The 22,213-nt window shown below is 30.4% G+C and overlaps 1 protein-coding gene across 2 annotated transcripts in view; it reads right to left on the reverse strand.

Annotated features, from left to right (window-relative positions):
• Nucleotides 1-3,874: 3,874 nt before the first annotated feature.
• Nucleotides 3,875-22,213, reverse strand: part of LOC129952066 (sodium channel protein 60E) — a 362,037-nt gene continuing 343,698 nt past the window's right edge. The window contains exons 20-36 of one of the 2 annotated variants that reach the window (XM_056064492.1): nucleotides 21,312-21,506; nucleotides 21,096-21,247; nucleotides 19,182-21,032; nucleotides 18,782-19,109; nucleotides 18,618-18,718; nucleotides 16,524-16,698; nucleotides 16,145-16,441; nucleotides 15,932-16,086; nucleotides 15,732-15,865; nucleotides 14,998-15,667; nucleotides 14,541-14,900; nucleotides 14,344-14,458; nucleotides 13,870-14,051; nucleotides 10,546-10,664; nucleotides 10,234-10,335; nucleotides 9,886-10,050; nucleotides 3,875-9,826 (exon numbers count right to left, since the gene is read on the reverse strand). In XM_056064492.1, the coding sequence (XP_055920467.1) occupies nucleotides 9,426-9,826; nucleotides 9,886-10,050; nucleotides 10,234-10,335; nucleotides 10,546-10,664; nucleotides 13,870-14,051; nucleotides 14,344-14,458; nucleotides 14,541-14,900; nucleotides 14,998-15,667; nucleotides 15,732-15,865; nucleotides 15,932-16,086; nucleotides 16,145-16,441; nucleotides 16,524-16,698; nucleotides 18,618-18,718; nucleotides 18,782-19,109; nucleotides 19,182-21,032; nucleotides 21,096-21,247; nucleotides 21,312-21,506 (5,502 nt within the window). In that variant the 3' untranslated portion in view covers nucleotides 3,875-9,425. Of the gene's footprint in view, nucleotides 9,827-9,885; nucleotides 10,336-10,545; nucleotides 10,665-13,869; nucleotides 14,052-14,343; nucleotides 14,459-14,540; nucleotides 14,901-14,997; nucleotides 15,668-15,731; nucleotides 15,866-15,931; nucleotides 16,087-16,144; nucleotides 16,442-16,523; nucleotides 16,699-18,617; nucleotides 18,719-18,781; nucleotides 19,110-19,181; nucleotides 21,033-21,095; nucleotides 21,248-21,311; nucleotides 21,507-22,213 lie in introns of both variants that reach the window. The other variant, XM_056064491.1, reaches the window with a different exon arrangement.

The raw sequence follows: 22,213 nt of genomic DNA on the forward strand, positions 1-22,213 counted from the left end.
GTTTCTAGTAACATCAATTTCAAAAATTGAATCACGTGGTTTATAGCTCAATTCTAGCATACAAATTATAAGTGATGCGGTGAAGACAATCTACAGCATCAACAGCAAGTCTGCGAAATCAGTGAAGAAAAAAATAGAACATGTAATGGAAAAATATGCTGGCTTCGAAAAACTAAAAATATTTGCAATGGCTTTGTCAGGAGAGAAATCCATAGTAGTTGAAGAATAAACAATTGCTGAAGTTTTAGCACTCAAATATGCTCCAATCACTTCTGTTACGTTGAACGGAGGTTTTCCATGCATAAAAGTGTTTTTTCGATCAAACAAACAAAGCTTAATTTTCAAAAATTTTAGTGAAATGTTATTTACTGCAACCAAAATTTGCAATAAATTTTCTTACTGATCTCTGACATTATAAAATTTCTTCTATTCAAAAATTAATTAGCTTTGTTTTATTTTCTTTCTTAAATAATATACATATGTGTGCGAAGTTTAATTATTCGCCATTAAACAAATTTTTTGGATGTTTTATTTATTTTTAAAAAGTTGGAGTGAAGAAGAGTTTTGATTTTTTTTTTGATTGGTATTGTTCTCAGTAATTAGTTTCCTAAAGCAAATACGCTTCTTAAAAATATTTTTTAACATTTATTGATCACATTTTGAGGGCATATATTTGATTTTTAAGGGTATATTATAAGCGTTTAAAACTAGCATTTGCTTACATTGGTTTCCAACTACTTTTGATGGGGAAATAGTGGTCGTTCGTAGACTTTTGTCAGCCACTGTATCTTTGTCTACAAAGAAAAAAACTTAACATTTTTGTTTCAATACAGTAAAGTCTTTTTTATTTCGGTTACTGGATGAATATTTATGCACTGCATAGGGTTTTATGTAGCATTATCAACGTTGCATGTAGAGTATTATTTATATAACATTTCCCACCCTGCAATCCTACATAGGGTACAGGAGGGCTTATTTCAAATGAAGTACCAAACAGTGTTAATCTATTACATTTACACGTCATAACACCGTGTACCTGTTTGCCAAACAAAAATTGGAATTCGTGGGATAAGATATGTCATCATTGGCTGTGTTCAATCTCGTGTTGGATAGGGTATCATGGATAGATGGATTTCAGATACCTTTTTGAACGTGTTGGAAAGCTGTATTGAGATAGCTGTAAAAAAATAAAAACAACTTTCAGCTGTTCACAAAAAGCAGAGAAACATTTAAGCTTCGAAGTCAAAATTGTTGTAATGTAAAACATTTAATGGACAATTCAACTGATTCGTCGGACGATGATGTTGATAGGTGGAAAACAATTTAATAAAAAAGAGATAACCTTAATCTGTAATCTATGCTAAATTTCCTCTTAGTTCAGATGGAATTCTATACGATTAATAATTTACTTGCGAAATCTCCGCTTTTAAACGATTTAGGTTTAAGAGAAAACTATCCTAATCGAGGACTATTTTGAAGTGACAATACCTAGATATACATAGTTTGAAAGAAATTCGATCTCATTTCCTTATGAGGAAGTTGTTTTGCGGTAAGATTTTAATTTGGTTTGTTCACAGTAGATAAAGGTTTAGCTTAATGGTGGAACCAACGCAAGAACTTTCGTTGCATAATATATCCGTTTGGTTATACAATGCTTCTTTAAAAACCATTCAAGGGACACCATCAACTAGAATAGCCAATAAAATGTGAACAAACTAGTCTTGATATCTATAATGAATTGTTTGTTAACGATTTCAAATTATTAGGATCTCTTGCACAAAGTGCAGCAAGTTGGCCATCTACAGAACGAGAACAAAATAAGTCAATTTTGAAGTTTAAAAAAATAGATCATAATTACCTTCTGAAATTCCGAGGCAAATAGCATCTTCATCGACTATTATATACAGAACATCCTCAAATACAAGTTCAACTACCATTTTGTATCTTTTTGTTTACTAACAAATACAAAAAACTGAAATCAATTTTCAAGTTTCTTGAAATTCAACCATGTGTTGAATCAGCTGTTCTGTCAGATGCCCACATACTCCAGAAATTGGATACCTTTAGATTCGTTTTTTGACATCTCAGCTGTTTTTGATCAGCTGTTATTTTACACATAAAACATTAACCTGTCTGAGATTGAACGCAGCCATTGGGATTCGTGAGATAGGGTATGTCATCATCTATAGCACAATAGTTTTAACAATTTGACAATCTCCAGAAACTAATGCCTCAACTTGAATTTTTTGTGAAAGTTAAAGTAACAGTTTAACAATAAATTGTCCTTACTAGTCAACCTCCCAACGCGTTTAGCTAAGAAGCTTATAATCGCTCTATTTAACGTTGCATACGTTTTATAAATACTATTTTCACGTTTAGAGGTATTATATTCATTGTATATTGTATAACTCTATACGCCCTCAATAATGCGTTAATAATGTTTCCATTTACTGTGTCCATTTACTGTTTCCATAATTAAACTCCCATTTTTGAATTATTGAACGGTTTTTATTTGATTTTTGTTTTTGGTAAAATGTTTATAATATGAATTTGTTTTAAATAATTATTTTTTATATATATATATATAGGTATATGTATATATTTTTTTGTTTTTAATAAATAAGTGAATTGAAAATACTAAATATTTTCGATGATCTCTCGTTTATAAATATTTTGTTTTCTATTTTCTTTTTTTTTATTTGTTTATAATAATATATTAATTTTAAATTAAAATTTTTTTCACGGTAAATATTCTGTTTAATTTTTGTTCTTTACTTTTTTGTTTATATTTATATATATATATATTTATATTTTTATTTTATAATAACTTCTATTATTTATATACATTACATATTTTCAATATCTAACTTTGTTACATTTTGTTTTTTTTTTTTAATCATAGAATATTACATATTTAACTAGTTTAAACCGAAATTAAATTTATAATAAATAAAACTTAAATATACGATCTTAAAATGGTTACCAAAACAAACTACTATCGTAGTATTAACAGTTTATAATACTCTTTATTTTTGTTCAGTTTTATCAACATTAAAAATTAAAATAAAGTTTATTTATTTTGTTTCTGTTCATTATATTGCATATCTATTTTTATTTTTTAACAAAATATTAATTTTTTATTAAATATATATGTATGTATGTAGGTTTTTTTGTTTAACACGTTTCATATGTACGATTTGTTTTGTACTATTAAATGATGTTTCTCTCTGTGAAATTTGAGATCTACCCCGATACAATTCATAAGGAATGCACCAGTTTTAATGTAAATTTTACTGATATGACTTTGGATTATACTCGTTTATGGCTAGAACCGAATCCGAATGATTTTTGTTAACCTATTTTATATTTTTCTAAATGTTGTAAGTTTTAAAATCCTTAAAACACGATGAAAAATCTATATATGTATGTACATTTGAAACATTATTATTATTTATAGTTTTGAAGAAGATCGAGACTTGATGTGGAGAGGCTGAAGAAGTCTTTATTTACAACAACAACTTATGTACTATGTATATTTTGAAGAAAACAAATCAACATGGTTTAGCAGCATTTTTTCGGCAGAGTTGCAAGTGAGGTTTTGAATGATAGCTAAGCTAGACTACAATTAATCATCTACTTGTAAGCGTTTTAATGACCCCTCTTAGTTTCTTATCTAAATTACAAGATTTAAAAAAAATGCACTTTAAAGCTGAAAGCTGCGGTGATTTAAACACAAGTTCAAATAAAAAGAACGAAAATTAGACAACACAAATTAAATTAGTAAAAGTGCAACTTAGTTTAATTTTAAACTCTAAAGACAGTCTTAACTCCGAGATAATAGTTTTTTGAATATGGAGTTTCGTGAAGTCTATGCTTTCTATACGATGCGATTTTCTTCTAATTTTTTTTTAATGTACAGTATGTGTTTATACTCTCATTAAAGCTGCCTCACCTTGCATAATTCTGCCAAATTCAGTTTTTATTTTTATTTAAACAAATTTAAGACAGCTTTTGGAAAATAAGTACGAAGACAACTACAACAACAAAAATAATACAACAAAATAAAATTGAGCATACTTTGAAGAATGGATTTTTGCCACATAAAAGTGTAATTATTGTCGGTTTGGTATGTTTTGTTTTTCTTCGTAAGAATTTTTATTAAATTTTCTATTTTTTTTTTTCATTATTTGATAAAAACAAGCAAACTTAAAATCTATTTTGATTATTTTAGAACAATCGGTTATCTAAGCGTTTTCTACATTTATTTTGAATTCACTTTAGTTTTTTTTTATTTTGTTTTTAATTATTATTTGTTATAGAAAAAAATATCACTTAATTGACGAGTGTATATTGGTTGCATTCTGTTAATTTATTTTTCTTACATATTTTAAAGTTAATAAACTTTTTTTTCTCAGTATTTTCTGATTTAGTAGAAAATGAAATGATTTGTTTCTATCTTGTGAAAATTGAAAAATGTAAGAATTTAAAAGTGAATTCGTGAATGTTATTTTTTTTATTTTGTTTTTGGTGGCTGTACAAATATTTAAAAATAATACAAATATTTTTATTTCTACAAGAAAATGCTTCTATTTTGTTATTTCGAGATAACCACTATAATGAAAATGTTGTAAATTCAATTAGTTGATTATAATGTCTTTTTTTTGTATTTTTTCTTTTTTAATATTTATATTTTTAAATTTAAAAATTAACAAAATAATTATGTATAATTGAGAGTTAAGTCATCTGCAACACATACATACATACATCATACATACTGTTATAAGGTTTTTATTTTTCACTTTTAATTAATAATAATAATAATTATTAAATTTATATTATTTATAATTTGTTTGACCAAACCCAGAGTAAGTTAAAGTTTAAGTTTTTGTGTCTATAGATATTTAATATTTTGTTTTTTTTTTTTCTTCTAAATGATTGTCAATAATTAAATGAATGAGAGAGGTGAAACTTTAAGATTGTTTTATTGTTAATATATTTTATTTTTCATTATTTAATAATAATTATTTTAAAAATTTATAAATAAATGTTTGCATTGTTGGCTTATGTTAAGTTAAACAAATTTGAGTGTATGATTTTTGGCTCTGAAAAAAAACGTAGCATTACTGAAACGTTTTCGTAGTTTTAAATAAGTAAGTATTATTTAATGTGAATTATTTTATTTCTTCTTTTTATTTTTGTTTATTGTTTAAAGCATGGAAGTGTTGTTCAAATTAACTAAAATTTGTATTTAATAACTAATCTTATTTTTTGATTTAAATGGAATAATGTTAAAGCCTTTAACAATTAGGGGAGTTTGTACATACACATTCTAGGGAATTTTTTTTTTGTGTGTACCAATAAAGCATCATTCAAAGAAATAGTAGAAAAAAAGCTGAACATCTGAAGCTTTAGGAATATTTTGTCTGAACAGATAAGGCTTAATGCTTTTGACTTGAAAACTTTAGATTAAACTTCGCATTTCTGTAGCCTGTGATCGATTACTCAGTATTTTGTAAATTGTATTTAAAATAAATTTGGTGACGCAAGATTCCGTTGAGAACTAGGGTCTAGGGTCTAGTGACTTACAACTATCAACATCCCTGTGTGTGAGTTATGTTGTCAAGCATAAAGGGGACCTACATTATTTTAAGCTGAATCCGAACGTCTAATTTGAGAAAGTAAGAAGAATTACTGTTGGAGAATTACCGTGAAGCAAACTTTAGACGGTATTGATTGAAACGGTCAACTTGCCAGGAATGGTACAATACAACGCATTCTACCACATTTGAAAAATGGTGGCATACATAACTGTTTCTTATGCATGTCACATTTTTTTTCTTTCTTGTTCTTGTTATTTAACTAACTAACAATGTTTTTATAGATAATTCTATAGTAACCAGACATAATGATTTTTTTATCATTATTTGTTCAGTTTGGTTGACAAGCTTTAAAATCCATTTATTTTTAGATGTTTGTCTATCAATTTATAAATGGGGTTGAGATTATCACTTTTTAGTGTTTTTAATCTGGCTTTGCACAAATTTAAGAAATGGGAAGTTAAGAAGTATTTTTTTAAACTTTTTCATTTGTGATAGTGATTTTGTAGTTTTCCCCAAAAGAAATGATGTTGACCTACTGTGTTCTTGTTGATTCTCATATCACACAAGTCCTAAGAAAAATATGATATTTCATATGAAAATTTAGTCATTAGACCAGTTTACATTTATAAGATCTCAAAGATTTCCGTTTCTTCAGAAATATAAACAACATTTCTAACTTTTTCTGTCAGAAATCAATGAACAAAATTTGTATGTTTCGATTTCTCAAGAATTCTCTATCCCACAATTTGAAAAGAAATGCAAAGCTAATTTGATTGCTAGGTGAGCATTAACAGCGAATTGTTTCTATATTTCATTTTCTCTGAAAAAATTACCAGAGATCTTAAAAAATATAAGCTGGCCAATTCATTTCAAGATTTCGATTTGGAAGCACTAGCTTTTGACACTTGTCAAACTGAGCTGTCATTTAAAATGCCATATTCTTAGTTAAATGTTTGTCATGTACGATGAAGAACGAACAAACAACGTGTTGAAATTATTAGGAAATACGCTAACAGTATTTCATGTTTTTTACCGTAGTAATCAACTTTTGAAGATAGTGGAAATTTAACTGATTTCTTAAGGCCTATGCTCATTGCAATAAACACTAAACCGAAAATATTGCTGCTGGAAGTGCAAGTGTTTCTGATGATCTGAGTAATTGATTTCCTGACATTTGGTAGTTCCAACCAGACGGAGTTATAAGCCACACAATAAGACCAAGTATGGCCTTACAGGTCGCACAATTTCCCGTTTTTGCAAAGTCAATTGACAACAAAGATATGAGATTTGACATTTTTGTTTTCGTTGGTGCGAATAGTCTACACGTCTAGACACTTTAAAAACCAACTTCACTTATGTTGTGGACCAGATATAACTCGAATTTTATTTATTATCTCAAGAGATAAGCTTTTACTCAAATTTTAGACTTATTTTCAATAAGTTTTCAAAAATTCGGTTTTGACAGGTATACAGTTGGCCGTAAAAGTTTAACTTTGTCAGATTGTTTTATTCGAAGGATTTATGTAGGTTATTACTTATTGGGCTTCATTTTAAAAAAAAAACAGTCACTTCGAAATATTGATGCGTGAAAAGAAAAGAAAATGTTGATAACACTTTAAAAGAAGATTTATGTTTTCATATCATTTGTAGCAATTATTCACAGTCGAAGCAAGAGATGGCACTAGAAGATACTTTCGGAAAAATAAAAATTGAAATTAAAGAAATTAGAAATGTGATTTAAAGATATAAAAAGACTTAAATGTATAACATTTTCATTTAAAAATATTTACCAAATTATAATACAACTAAAAGCAATTATGTTTTTCTTTGTTAAAAAATATATGTAGATTCTTTTTTATTTATTTATGTGCATGTTTAAATAAATTGACAAAAAGAAATATTTACATATGTAAATTATAAAAATTATTCTTATTTTTTTTTTTCATGTTCGTAACTACGCCTTATTTATTAAATATATTCATCTTATAAAAAATGTTTGGTAACCTTATTTAATAAACTTTTCTTAAAACTATTTTCACTTTTTGTAAGTTCACTAACATTTTTGGCGTTATTTTTACAGCGCAGCTGGAAACAAATTATATTATTATACAAATTAATATTGTTTTTATTTTTCTGTTTTAATTTTTAAACCTGTACAAATGTTTGTCCATTTAAATTAAGTAATAAAAATGTTTAACTTGTTTTTATTTTTATTAAGTTACTTCAATTATTTATTTGTTTAATGTATTTTCTTTAAACTATTTAAATTTTTTAAATTTGTATTTAACTAAGAATATTTATTGCCCTAAAATGATTGCTATTTAATTGGTTTTTAATTATTCTATTTTGTTTTTTAAATTTAACTATTTATATTAGATTGTAAAAAAAAAACTAGATTTAACTGTAATAGGAAGGTATATTTAAATGAGACATTAGTGTTTATTTACAGTTTTGTAAGTTTCGGAAATGGAAAAGTGAACTAAAAACTTAATACCAACATTTTTGTAAGTTTTTATTTTAAGATGAGAAGTTTTTAAAGAAAATGGTCAATAAATCCACTTAGAATCACTTAGACTATTACGAAATAAAACGTATCCATATTATTAAAACCGTCTTGAAGTATAATTTGAAAATTGTAGTTTAAAACAAACAAAATTATGGAAATAAAATAGAACAGAACCCTTTTTTATTGTAACGTTCAACTATCAATTGATAGTTAATAATTATTGATATTCCTTTCTTTTTAGATTTAATTTATTAAGTAATTCTTTACTCTTTATTTTAAATTATTAAAAGTCAAAGCTCATACTAATTGGCTAGTTAAACTTTGCTATTAGACTTTGAAATAATGATAAACAACACACAAATTAAGCAGAACATTACCAAATGCTTAAAAACCCGGACTTTTTATAACGAAATTATTTCAAACATTTATATTGTGAACCAAACGAACATTTATTCGAATGATTAAAGCGAAATTAGAAGAAAAGCATTAATTTGAATTACATCACCATGTTTAAGGCATTTATTTACTTCAAATCAAACTTAAAAGCGTATTCAGAAGGAATAAAATAAATATTTGATGTATGTACAAAATTAAAGGAATTAAAATATGGATTTATGAAAAACTGATGATTTCTATTTTAAAGATCAAGAAACCAGAACTCTAACATATTTCGTCTTATAGCCACGGCAACTGGAGTATTTTTTTTCTTTTACTTTAAATTTAGTTTTTATTTGTCAAATTTTTTAATTACATTAGTTAATTCATAGACATACATAAATTTCGACAGATACAGTACAAGTTTACCTTTATATGACAGTAAAATATATCATCTACCCATATATTTCGAATTATTATTTAATAACATAAACACTTCAATATTTGTCCCTTAATTACGGTAATGAATGAAATTTTTTCGAGCTTATGCTATCAGTTTTACGACTCAGACATTTTGTTGAAACTTAAGCTTAGAATATACACTTTTGTTGAAATATCTTTGAGTTTTTCAATATAATATTGACATTGATTCATTTTAAGTTCGTATTTAACGCACTGGCATTTTATATTATTATGATGTAGTACATGTAGTAGTTAGTATAAGAGTTATGGTACGAGTAGAAGAATGTTTTGAATTTAAATACTATTGGTATCGTAATTCGTATTTGTTGTAAGTGAACCATTGATGTGTATAATAGCATCTTCATCTTCGTCATTATCATCATCATCATTAGACAAAACAATACTCAAGTTAAAGATTGTCAACTTTGTTTTTCGTCTGCTTTATCAATAGACGTCATTTGTTCGGTATTATTTACTAATGGTCACCTATTGTTGCTGTCAAATTGTTGATCGCTATCTTCTAGAATGAGAATTTCGTCACCTTGTGGACTTTGACATTTAGTTTCATTGAAGTCTCTATCTGGAGATGTTATTTCATGTTGGTCTGTTGTTTCTTCTCTATAATCGTAGAATATTTGTGAAGTATCTCCTTGGATATTGACATCGATTGGCGTACTGACATCAATAATCACATCATCGTTTGTTGCAATTGATTTGGATTCCAATGCTGATGTTAGTTGTGAAGTAAAATCCCCTTGGGGTGGATCCTTTGGACTTTCCACATTTATTTGAACCGCTGAATATGTACCGGGCCCTAAGTCATCTGAGGAAAAATCATCAGAGCCAGGACTGATTTTTATTTGAGGTGCCCTGTGAATTTTATCTAAAACAAACAATTTATTAAAAATAAAAATCTTAATCAAATTTCTAAAAAAATCTCACCTATTGGTGTAAATTCTTCATCGTCTGTCTCTGTTTTATACTCCTCACTCTCTCTATGAACTAGCACATGTACCAATGTTGAGTTATCCGGTCTTAATGATGGCCCCGTTGGTGCTTCCGGTGATGGTTTTGTCACCAAAATACTCACTTCCGACGGTCCATCGGCTTTAATTTTTGTCCAAATTTTTAAGAACACACACAAAAAACACGCAGAAGATAGAAGAAGAACAATAAAAGAAACAGAAAAAAGGATATTCGTAAAATCAAGGATATAAAATTTAAATGTTTGGACACACATACAGACAAAAGCATTTTTGTTAACTCTTAAAGCGCTTTGTGCTGACAAACCTCTTTCTAACGGTGGTTTTTTGCGTATAAAGCTCGTTGCACGTTTCCGTGATGGCGTTGGCGCTATGATCGTTTTATCGTCGGTCGTTGTCGGTGTTATGCCTGTGATTTGGTTTTTTGTTTTTGATTTTATTTTTATATTTGTGAATAATTTTGTTTTTTTTTAAAGTATAAAATTGTGTAAGTTTTGATATGAATTTAAAACATTGTGAATTTTTTTTTGATAACAAAATTAAGAATAAAACAATTTTTACATAAATTAAACAAAAACAATTTAAAATAGTTTATAGGAAGGTATAATTTGTTATTTACTTTTTCTATGTACAGATGGTGAAGTTAAACTATCATCGACGGCATCTTGATGGCGTAAAAAGAAATTATAGAAACTTCGGCGACGATTGGCACGCGGGGCTTCCACAAATATGCTACCACTTTTGTTTTATTTTGTTTGTTTGTACGAAATAATAATGATTTAATTATTATTATTGGTTTATTTATCAAATTGATTATTTTTTTGAATTGTTTGTTTATTTTTTTTTATTTTGAAACTTTTCACGAAATCTTGAAAGTTAAACGCTGAAAACTTATTTATATTTTAATTAAAATATGATAAGGTTGTTTATGTATGTTTAGCAAAATATATGCACATCAAACATAGAGATATAGACATAATTTTAAACATCAGGGAACTTATTGGTACTATATAAGCATTCCAGGAATGGTTTGAAATATGGGTTTACAACATGTACGTAATTGATTTCCAAAAACTTAGACACAAAATGTTTTATTTGGGAATCAATTGTATTTTAGAACATTTACATGCTAGAATACAAGAATCCAATTATAACAACAATTAAATTTTGTTTTTTTTTTAAGACATTTATCTTACCCGTTCATACAAGTTAAAATTTGACCTTTTTTTAAATAGAAAAAGATTAGATCATTGAATAATAAATAAAATGAAATTAAACTATGTGCAATCATGAACAAACATTTTCAAGTAAATGATTTTAATTTTTTTAGAATCTTGTTTATATTAAAAATAATTTTCACTCGTATGAAGGTTTTTTTCTAAATTAAAAAGTGTAAAATTAATTAATTAATTAATTTGCACTTAATTCAATAAATTTTAAATTTGGAATCAGGAGATTTATGGCCTTACTTACATTAGTTAGGTTGAAGAGGAATGTTTACGTCTGAAAACTTTTAAAATCATATCAAATCAACTATTTCAACTTTTCTGTTAATAAATAAGAACATTTTTTTGAAGGGGAACATTCTACGTTTTTAAAGAAAGAAGTTGAATTGATTAAATTTTGAGCTTAGACTCTTTGTAAAGAATTAAAAATAAATATTGTTGGTTTCTATCTGTTATAGTTAAATGAAGAGTTTTCCAATAAGAGGTTTCATTTGGATTAGCTCGCTATTTCGTGTTACTTCTGAAGCTGTCATCATAGACATTTGAAGCCAGTACTTTGAATTCAACAATACAGGCTTCAGCGAAAATAGTATTGGGGGAGAGTCAGTGATGTAAAAAATCAAAAGTGTGCTCGTCGCTCGAAAACAACAGAGATTAGTGCTGATGTAGCCCGTAGTATTGACAGACTTGCCGATGTGCTTAAAACTCATCAAGGTGATTCAAAATAGTTGTGATTTGTTACATCTACAACTTTCTTTTTGATAACGCAGAAGATAAAATCTATTCTAATTGGTCTTGGAAATTTCATGGAAAGACTATGGTTCTGTTACCGAAGCCAAAGAGACCATTGTTAATGACATATCTTTCCTTTTAAAGTTCTTGAAAAATAGTTAAAGCACATTTATTCTTTAAGAATTTCTGGAAACATTCTACGTTTTAAATCAAACTTGGTTTTGAATTCTGAAGTAAGGAAGTTGAATTGGATAAATTTTGAGCTTAGACTTTTCGTAAAGAAATAAAAATAATTATTGTTGATTTCTATCTGTTATAGTTTAAGAGTTTTCGAATAAAAGGTTTCAATTGGGTCACTTCTGAAGCTGTCATCATTGAAATTTGAAGCCATTACTTTGAATTCAACTATACAGGCTTCAGCGAAAATAGTATTTGGGGGAGAGTTAGTGATGTAAAAAATTAAAACTGTGTTCGTCGCTCGAAAACAACTGAGATTAGTGCTGATGTAGCCCGTAATATTGACAGACTTGCCGATGTGCTTAAAACTCATCAAGATAATCCAGATTTTCAACAAAAAATCTTTAGTTTATGGGCCTATTTTAACCTACGCTCCGTCAATAATCAGAATAGTTGTGATTTGTTACAACTTCTAGACTTTTCTTTTTGATGACGCAAAAGATAAAATCTTTGCTAAACGGTCATGGAAATTTCATGGAAAGACTAAATTTCCGCTACCGAAAAAAAGAGGCCATTTTTAATGACATTTCTTTCCTTTTATAGTTCTTGAAAAATAGTTAAAGCATATTTATTCTTAAAGACTTTTTGATAAAAATAGTTCTAAAATTTTCGGTTAAAAGTACAAATATTGTTCAAATAATTTCGCTAATCTACTACAAATATCTTCATGGGTTAAAGAAAGTAAATCTATTCATAAACTTAGAGTATTCTCTAATCTTTTGGTCAATTGAAGTTTTTACCCTTCATATCTATACTTTTAAAAAAGATACAAACAATTTTTTCAATTTTTCAATTTGTAAAGTAAACGATCCAGTAAGAATTCAGTATAAGGACTTTGAAATCCAACCTTTTTAAAGAAGATTACACGAAGAACTTATCGTGCCCAAAATATCAAAGCTCGGATCCACTATTCGAATGATCGAAACATAAACTTCAGTATTTTTCTTTTATTCTTGTTGATGTCGAATGGTGCCAATATATGTGTGCGAAGCGTAGTATATAGAATTATTCATTTTTCGAACATTTTATTTCGAATAGTGCAAGAGAGCTGATCGTCGACAAAATTCTGTCGAATGTTCTATAAACGCTCAAATCCATGCTTATGCCATTGAATACATTTTTGTTAGTTTTGGTTTGTATTTAAAATATTGCTACATCAATTTGTTTGTGAGAATTGTGTTTACGTGCAGTTGAAATTTTGTAAGGAATGTTCAATAGGTTAGGTATAGGTGGTGCTTTTCATCACAAATGAACATCTTTGAACACTGATTTATAGTTGTTGTAATAACTCTACAAAAATATTACCTCTAAAGTACACTCTAAAGTTTTCTACCTTGTTAACTATTTTTAAGAAAGCATTTCATCGCTGAGGTGGTCCAATATATATATTTATTTTTTTTTCTTTTACTTTAATAAAAATGTATTTGTCTAGAAAATACGTCCCTTCCTATATTACCTGATGGTTCTAAATACATATTATCAAATGGATTTGTTGAAGAATAAATTGGAAAGTCCATTCGGTCTTCTACGAATATTGATGACATCATTTCTTCAAGTAGCCATTCATATGATAATGACGATAATAACATCCTAGAAAAGCTTTTTAAATACATTTTGTTTGAAGGTTTGTATATAAATGAAAGAAGTAAATGTTAACAATTTTAAAAAAAGATTTCGTGAAAAATTTGCAAAAATTAAGAGCAGTTTCTGTGAAAAAATGGTTAAAATTGAGGCTTTAAAGTTTATACCGCTTTCCAATGTCTTCGTTTTGTTGTTTAATATCTTTCATAACATCATCAGCACCAGAGACTAACATTAGAGGCAAATTTAACCATGGACCAGCAAGTTCACTGAGATCAGAAGCATCCGAGGCACGAGATGATTTTCTTGATGATGCACGACTTGAGCACTGTGTACCACGGCGACTGACCTAAAATAAATCGAATAACACATTTATGGTTTTATTTTAAAACACACTTTTTTAAAAACTGCCAATTCTTGTTCATTGCTTTTTGCTAGAAGTAAAGAAAAGTGTGACTTTTAAGGTAGCTGAAAGCCTGAGTTTCGGCTAACATAGTAACACCTTGGTGGAAACATAAGATTGTTTAAATATTTTTCCTGCTGATAAAATGTTTGAGCAAATGAAAAGACTGTTTTAATAGTTAAATTTAAGCAAACAACTTAATTATCAACACTTATTTCAGACTAAAATTCATTATTACCTGCAAATGAAAAAAGTTCAGTGCAGACAATTTTGCATGCCATCCTCCAGGACTCGAAGATTGCGTGCCATCATCATCTCCTGAATTGACTGAACGTTCTTTTTCTTTCTTAATTCTGTGAACGGATTAAATTTCAATAAATTATCTATTTTTCAAGTGATACTTACAAAAGCAAGCTTATCTAAAACGACTCTAACCTTTGATATTCCTTCCATGTTGTCTGAATTAATTTGGCGGCTTTCTCTTGTCTCTTCCAGATCCTTGTTGACGACACAATTTCCAATTCCTTACGAGTGGGGAATTGTTTTTTAAATTTAACATCCATTTGCTCCTGAAGCTGCTTGAAGTTATCGGTCTCCTCAACATGGCCCAGTACGTGCTTCACTAAAGCATGTAGTATATCCAAACAGTGAATCTTGTTACCTTTTGAGATTGGCAAATTGAATGATACTAATGCTACAGTGTTTGGCTTGGAGATTCCTAGAGGAGGATCTAAGGAGGCGATGAAATCAGAGAGCTGGGAGAAATGGATGAATTGTGTGGCATGTGGATCGTATCTGTAAAAAAACAAAAACAAAACCACATTTAGAATAAAAGTAAATAATAGGATGAACATCTCTGTTCGTTTTTTTTTTTTTTTGGGAGAATACAAACTTTGACCACCGAATATAGAACATCTCCAAATCATCCTCAACTATTCCAATTTCTTCCTCTTGATGGGCCTGATTGAAGTTCTCCAGGATAATAGCTATGTACATATTAATTACAATCATATAACTGATTATAATAAAGCTAGTAAAGTAAGTTATAGCCAAGAGGGGATGGCCACAGTCTCCATTGGTCTGGCGATTGAAATTTGGATCACAGTCTGGTGGTTGGATCATAAGTGATTCCAATACATCATTCCATCCGGCTGAAGTCATCAGGCGAAATAACAACTGCATGCTCCGACCGAAAGTCTGGAAATTCACCATATCATCGAGGGCCCCCTGAAGTTTGACATGTCCAAATAATGACATTCCAAGAATGGCATATATGAAGGTGATCAAGCCCAATAGGGCTCCGATATTGAAGAGCGCCGGCAGCGATACAACTAATGCAAATAGCAACTTACGAATACCCTTAGCAGCTTTGATAAGACGCAGTATACGACCAATACGAAATACTCGCACCACTCTGAGCAGAGTGGGACTAATTGGCAGATCGATCATGATATCTTCCATCAATATTCCGAATATGGAGGCTAAAACGAGGAGGAAATCGAACACGTTCCACGGCACTGTGAAGTAGTGATAACGCAGTCCGATGATCTTCACTATGGCCTCTGTGAACATTTCCAAATTACAATTAGTGAATAGTACGATACAAAACACTCCAAAATATCTCACCCAATCCGAAGACGGTAGTGAAAAAGGCATTGCTAACTTCTAGGATGAAAAACACGGCATGAGGTTGATTGTAGTGCTCAATGCCCATCGTTAGCATGTTCAGGAAGATCAACACGAAAATTGCGATCTCAAACCTGTTAATATAGAGAAATTTTATTTGGAATAACTTAGAAGATATGAACTTTCAAAGAAGAAAATACCTTCTTGAGTTAGATAAGTCGTAAAACATAGCTAAAAAATGGTTAAACGGTCGCTTGATTACTTTCTGAGGCTTTTTGCGTCCTAGTTTCTTCATGGCGGTGTAATAGTGCTTCTGGGACTCAGTTAAGAACATTTCTAACACTCCACCTTCATACTGCAATTGAAATGTTAAATCGCGTTTCAAAATCTCTAAAGGAGCATATTTAACCAACCTTCTTTTTCAGCATATTAAAGTTATCGATGATGACTCCGATAAACAGATTCAATGTGAAGAATGATCCACACACAATGAAGATCACGAAGTAAATGTATGCATATAGGTTGGCTTCTCGCTGCGGTTGTAGATCGATACCTCTGGCGTCCACTGCATCGGCCATAACTTCCATCCAACCTTCAAAAGTCGCCACTTGCAACAAAGCTAGATAACCCATTCCGACATGATCAAAGGTTATTTTCGAATTGATCCACGAGTAGTTCTGCTCAATACAATCCCATTTATCATTGACATCCTAGGAAACCATAAGTTGAAGCCAAAAAAGCAAACACTATACAGAAACTGACAGCTCTTGGGCCATCGTTATATATACTTACCGTTATTGGCAATAATTCACCATCATCGTCGAGACATTTGAAAAATTTACCACCAAAAAACTGTACACCCATGATGGAGAATATGAGCCAAAAAACTAAACAAACTAAGAGGACATTGAAAATTGATGGAATGGCATACATGAGAGCATTTACTACAATTCGCATTCCCTGCCACCTGGAAAATGTCAAAGAATATAAAGATTTGAGTATAGAGTTTGGAAAGAGATACGTTGTTGTTTTGGTGGCGTATATTTGCATTCCGTGTCGGCCATTTTTATTATTTTTTTTTTGCAGTTACTCGAAAAGCACATTTAAACGAAAAACACTAAACTAAGTGTCATTTGTGTTGAGTTTAGTTTTATTTTTTTGAAAAGCGTTAGAAAGCAAAGTGTAACGAAATAGCTCTGTGATTTAGCCCGAAAAAGGTTATTATTTTTTTTAAATAAATTTTGATGATAGAGAAAAAGTATTCGAATTTTTAAAATTTTCTTTTTGGAGCAAATCACTTTGTATGCATTTAGAGAATTATGTGTGTAGTTTGTGGTTTTGTACATGTGATAAGGTTAAATAAAAATATATTTTTAATAATAGAAAGAAACATGCGTGGTATTAATTTAAACTTTAATAAATTTACTAACTGAAAATAAACATTAATGTAAACAGAGCTTTAAGAACTAACACCGACTACGTATTAAATGTTCCAACCCAAATTAGACCTTCGAAAAAAATATTTTTCTTTAATCGAGAGGTATTTATCAGGACTTTTTAAAAACTTTTAGGACCTTGTAGAAAGCAATTTTTTAGAATTTATTAAAATAGAAACATTAATTTATGTATTAGTAAAATATTAGGATACTAATGAAGCACTTTTTCCAGAAAAAAAACATAATTTTAAGTTAGAATAAAGAAGATCAACATTTTCTTTAAAAATAAAAGTCTAATTTATAAAACCAGGCCAAATTTAGACATCAGTCATCTTACCTAAAAAATGTATCAATGACACTGTGTTCCGGACTTGGGAACTTGGGAGTGGACCAATTTAACCTTATAATAAATAAATAAATTGGGTGGCGCAACAGTCCGTTGTGAACCAGGGCCTAGTGACTTACAACTCGCAACCATTCCTGTGTGCGAGTACTGTTGTTAGGAATGGAAGGGACCTACAATTTTAGGCCGAGTCCGAACGGCTAATTTGAGAAAGCACTTTTTCATGACAAGAATTACTCTTGAAGGAATTGTCAATTCCTCGCAAGAGGCAGTACCCGCGAAAATTATTTTTTTTTTAAATTAAGGTGGCACAGGCAGGGATTGAACCCAAGACCTCTTGCATGACAGTCCAACGCAATAACCATCATGCTACGAGTACTACCAATTTAACCTTAACTCAAATAATTCACCTATTTGAAAATATAAAGCAATTACTTGTGGTAAGAGAAAAGTCTAATAAATAAAACTGTTTAATTCTGTAGCGTGCAATAATAATTATTTGCAGTGCTTAGAAGCTTCATTAATTTGGAAACCCAGTCAAATTTTTGTATGTAGATTCGAATTTTTGATAAATCTTTGAGAAAAAGTACTTATGTAAAGTCCCAAAAACCAATGTGGAAGCACATTCCAATTCTAAATGGTTTTAAACTAATTTCGAATTTGAAACTGCTAAAGTATACAAACAAGTTATCAGCGTAACTTTATTAGTTAAAATTTCCGCAATTCAACTGCATAAATAACGTATTTACGGAAAGATATGAATTTTTTCTAAATATTATAACGATAGATAACATGAAACTGAATAATGGAAACATAAAACGTACTAAAACATGCAATTGAAACAACAAAAGATAGAACTATTAAAATGTATCAAGAATAAAATAATGGTGATTTCTTAAGTGTACACATATATTAAAAAATTCCATTTGATGAAACAGGAACCTGGTGAAGTCCTTCTTTCAAAAAATAAGCACATTATAAAAATATTAATGAACAAATATTTTTTTTGTATAAAGAAATTTCACATTTAAAATAAAGTGCACACACATACATTCAAGATACACTTGATATTCAAATCAAGTATTTCTCAATCAGCAAACACTGTACCTTGAAATAGCTCTTAGCGGCCTCAATGCACGAAGTGTTCGAAGTGATCTTAATACTTTTAGATTTTCATTTTCTTCAATTAGCAAAGAAAACACAGAAACCTAGAAGATACGAAATGTTGTCTACATTTTAACTTCACTATAAAGTAAGTTTTATAAACTTACAAAAACAATAATGAAATCTAATATCGTCCAAAAACTCGTGAAATACTTGGAAAAACCAAGCGCCAACCACTTCAACACCATTTCAATGACGAATATTATACAGAACGAAAAGTTCGTCCAGTACAGTATTCTTTTTAATGTCTTATTGTTGTCCAGATAGATGTCCTCGAAGCATAATGTTATACTGGATGCAAATATGAGCACCAGAACAAACCACTCAAAGGCTGGGGTATCTACAACCGTCAAGACTGCCGTCCTCACTTGGGTCCAATTTTTTGCCCATTTCGTATCCATGCAGGACATAAAGCACGGACATCGAAAAAAGAAGCTGGAAAATAAATACAAAAATATTTATAATTTTAAAAAAGAAATGATTTTTAAAAAAATTATCATAACTCACTGGTCGTAGCACTTCTGTGGGAAACAGTCCTGTGGCACCTTTGGCGGCTTAACTGTGCCAAAACTGGGAAAAGACATGGGATCATTGTATGCTCCCTGCGAGTTACGTCTCCCACCAACGGTAAGATCGTCCACGTAGGAGACCAAACAATGCCATGGTTTTTCTGTTAGTCTCGTAAAGGTGGACTTCTGTCCCGTCATGGTGGTTTTGTCTTCTTCATTTGCGCCAGACGTATAATCGCATTGGTTGCTTAAGCTTACTGAGGTGGCTTTGTCGAAAGGTTGTGGATGCACTTTGAAGCCTTCCATTCTGAAGTCACCAGCCTTTGGGAGGGTCGTTTTTTGTTTTTTCTGTGGTGTAATCGATTTCAATGACTGTGGTGGAGTTGGTGGCACGACTCTTTGGGATTGATTTTGTTGTACGATGATTTCTGATTGTAGTTGGTTTCGTTGCTTTTGTATGAGGAGATTTTCATAGCTGTTGGTGCTCTTGAGAGATAGACTGTCGATTTTGACATCCGCCGGCAAACATTTGCGTGGAAGTTTTTCACTCTCGATACGAATCGCAAACTTTTCATCCTCAGGCAATTCGTCGACGCGTTCGATCAGACTTAAACGTTTGAAACGATCACTGAAAAGATCATTTTTCCGTCGAAGAAACGGTGATGTGCTGCCAACTTCGGCGAAGGGTGCGTGCATCTGATCGCAGATCTTACGGATCTCATTCGAGATGCTAAAGTCCTCGTCGATTTTTCGTTGTTTCTCAAGACTGCGACGCTTGATTTTCACCGAGTTACGATCAACATTCGAATTGGGATGATGTCGGCGCTGGACAAAAGCTACTTCGTAGTTAGCGTGATCAGCTTCTATGGCAGCGATGTGATCGAGAATGTCCTTGTTGCATTCGTCAGCTGCCGGTGATGGTTCGGAAAGATTAGATAGTCTTCGTTCCAATGACGTTGTTGACTTTTTGATTTCCTCCAATTCTTTCTCGAAACTTTGAATGATGTTGTCAAATTCCGAATTACCTACCAGAGGCAACTGGTCATGTGAATCATCACCATTGGCACTACCATTGAATATTCCCTGAGATTCAGATCGACCAAAAACCTTGTCGATCGACTCACAGATGCTTCCATTGCGTCTTTGTTCGATTTGGTGCAAAATAGAATTCGAAATATAACTAAGATTCGACTTAAGACTACTCGATGAAGTCTTTCGCGGCGGTGAAAATATGCTCGCATCTTTTTTGGCCTCCAAGATCAGACTATCGGTCTCAGCCTCGATCACTGCGCTGCCATAGCCAACAGTCTCACTGAAGTAATTATTACTATTGTCGACATCGTCCTGCAGGAATTGAAACAATTCCTTTTGGTCACAATTGAGTAGCTCATCTCGCAGGTTTCCCTGATGCATATAGTCATCCTGTTCCATTGAGATTGTGTTCAACGAATGACCACTGGACACTCGTTTGATGGTCATACGATCGCAATTCTGAATATTTTCATCTTCAGACTTACTCCTCGATGGTATGAGTGATCTTTGTGAAGTCTCACTAGATTGCGATAGACGATCCAGTGATTTGCGATAACTTGGCGATCTAGTGAGCAATGATTTCTGATATTGAACGTACATCTCGTCGTGTTGGCGCAACGAATCGGCTCGCTGAAATATAACACTTTGCTGATCACCTGGGTCGGTATCTGTTGAATTGTACTGGCCCATCAGACGCAGCTCTATGGATTCGGTGAACGTTGGTTCATCACGGCTGTCATTCTGTTGGGTACCAAAACCGGAAGACACTTGATGTAGTAACTTTCTTTCTACATGAGGATATAGGGTGTAATCGTTTCTATAAAGTGAATAAAAATAATTAAATACTCAAGGTTTTGAGTTAAGGTGTTCAAGTAAGTACTTTTGATTATTGTCATCATTTAGGCAGATATTTTCGTCACCCTCTTTATATTCTTCTTCGTATTCACCGCCATCGATAATAGTATGTAGTCCCTCTCGCAGAGGAATTTGAAACCCGAAATCGGATCCCGAAACGGGGCGATTCATTGATTCCTGAAAAACAAATACATTTCAATGATATGCTTGGAAAATTGCAACAAACTGAAGGTTTCCTTACTTGATAACTTAACCTATGTAATTTTGTTTCTGATTCTGTTTGTTTAACAGATGCCACTTGAGCTTCCCTCACAACTTGCTCAAATTTAGTGGCATATTTGAGTTCCTTCTTCTCCTTTCTTGCCTGGCGTTTTCTTCTTATCAAATCCCTTACTCGTTCTATACTCCGAGCAAGCTTCGATTCTTCTCCGACTTCCTAAACCGATGAAATACAAAATCAACTTAGTGAAAATTGAATTTTCCCTAATTTAAACTTTGTGTTTTATTCTAAGATACTTTTAAATAAAATTCACATAAATATTGATTTTAATATTTTTAAATTTGACAAACTATCATAAATCAATTTTAATTAATTACTAACCAATTTAAAGTCATTTATGTGAAATTTTTGTGTACTCTAAGAGAATAAACAATTTTGCATATGAACAAAGCATTTTTATAAATTAAACAATCAATTAAATTAAAAAACAAACTAAGCTTTTTCTATACAAGTTCATTCGAAATACTGCCAAAAGATAGGGATATATAGGATTTTTTAAGTTTGATAAAAAGGACTACAAACTACTTTTTGAAGAATTACCTTTTTCTTGAAAATCTGTTCGATAGAGACAGTTGAGAGACACGGTGCACATTGAGTAGGTGTATAGTAGTAGCAAACATTTTTATTTTTTTTTCAAAGTTTTTAATTTTGTTTTTTGGTTTATTTTTTTTTTGTGCGAATTAGTTTGCATTTTTTCAGATACACACATATTTTTAAGGCACATCAATAAAAACACACATAGAAAAATTTAAAATATCGACATACAACATATTAAATTTTATTTTATTTATAAAATTAAATTAATAAATATATAATGTTAGCTTAATGTACATGCGACGATAAAATGTAAGATGTAATATTTT

This window comes from Eupeodes corollae, chromosome 3 (assembly GCF_945859685.1).
Source record: "Eupeodes corollae chromosome 3, idEupCoro1.1, whole genome shotgun sequence".
Classification (NCBI taxonomy): domain Eukaryota; kingdom Metazoa; phylum Arthropoda; class Insecta; order Diptera; family Syrphidae; genus Eupeodes; species Eupeodes corollae.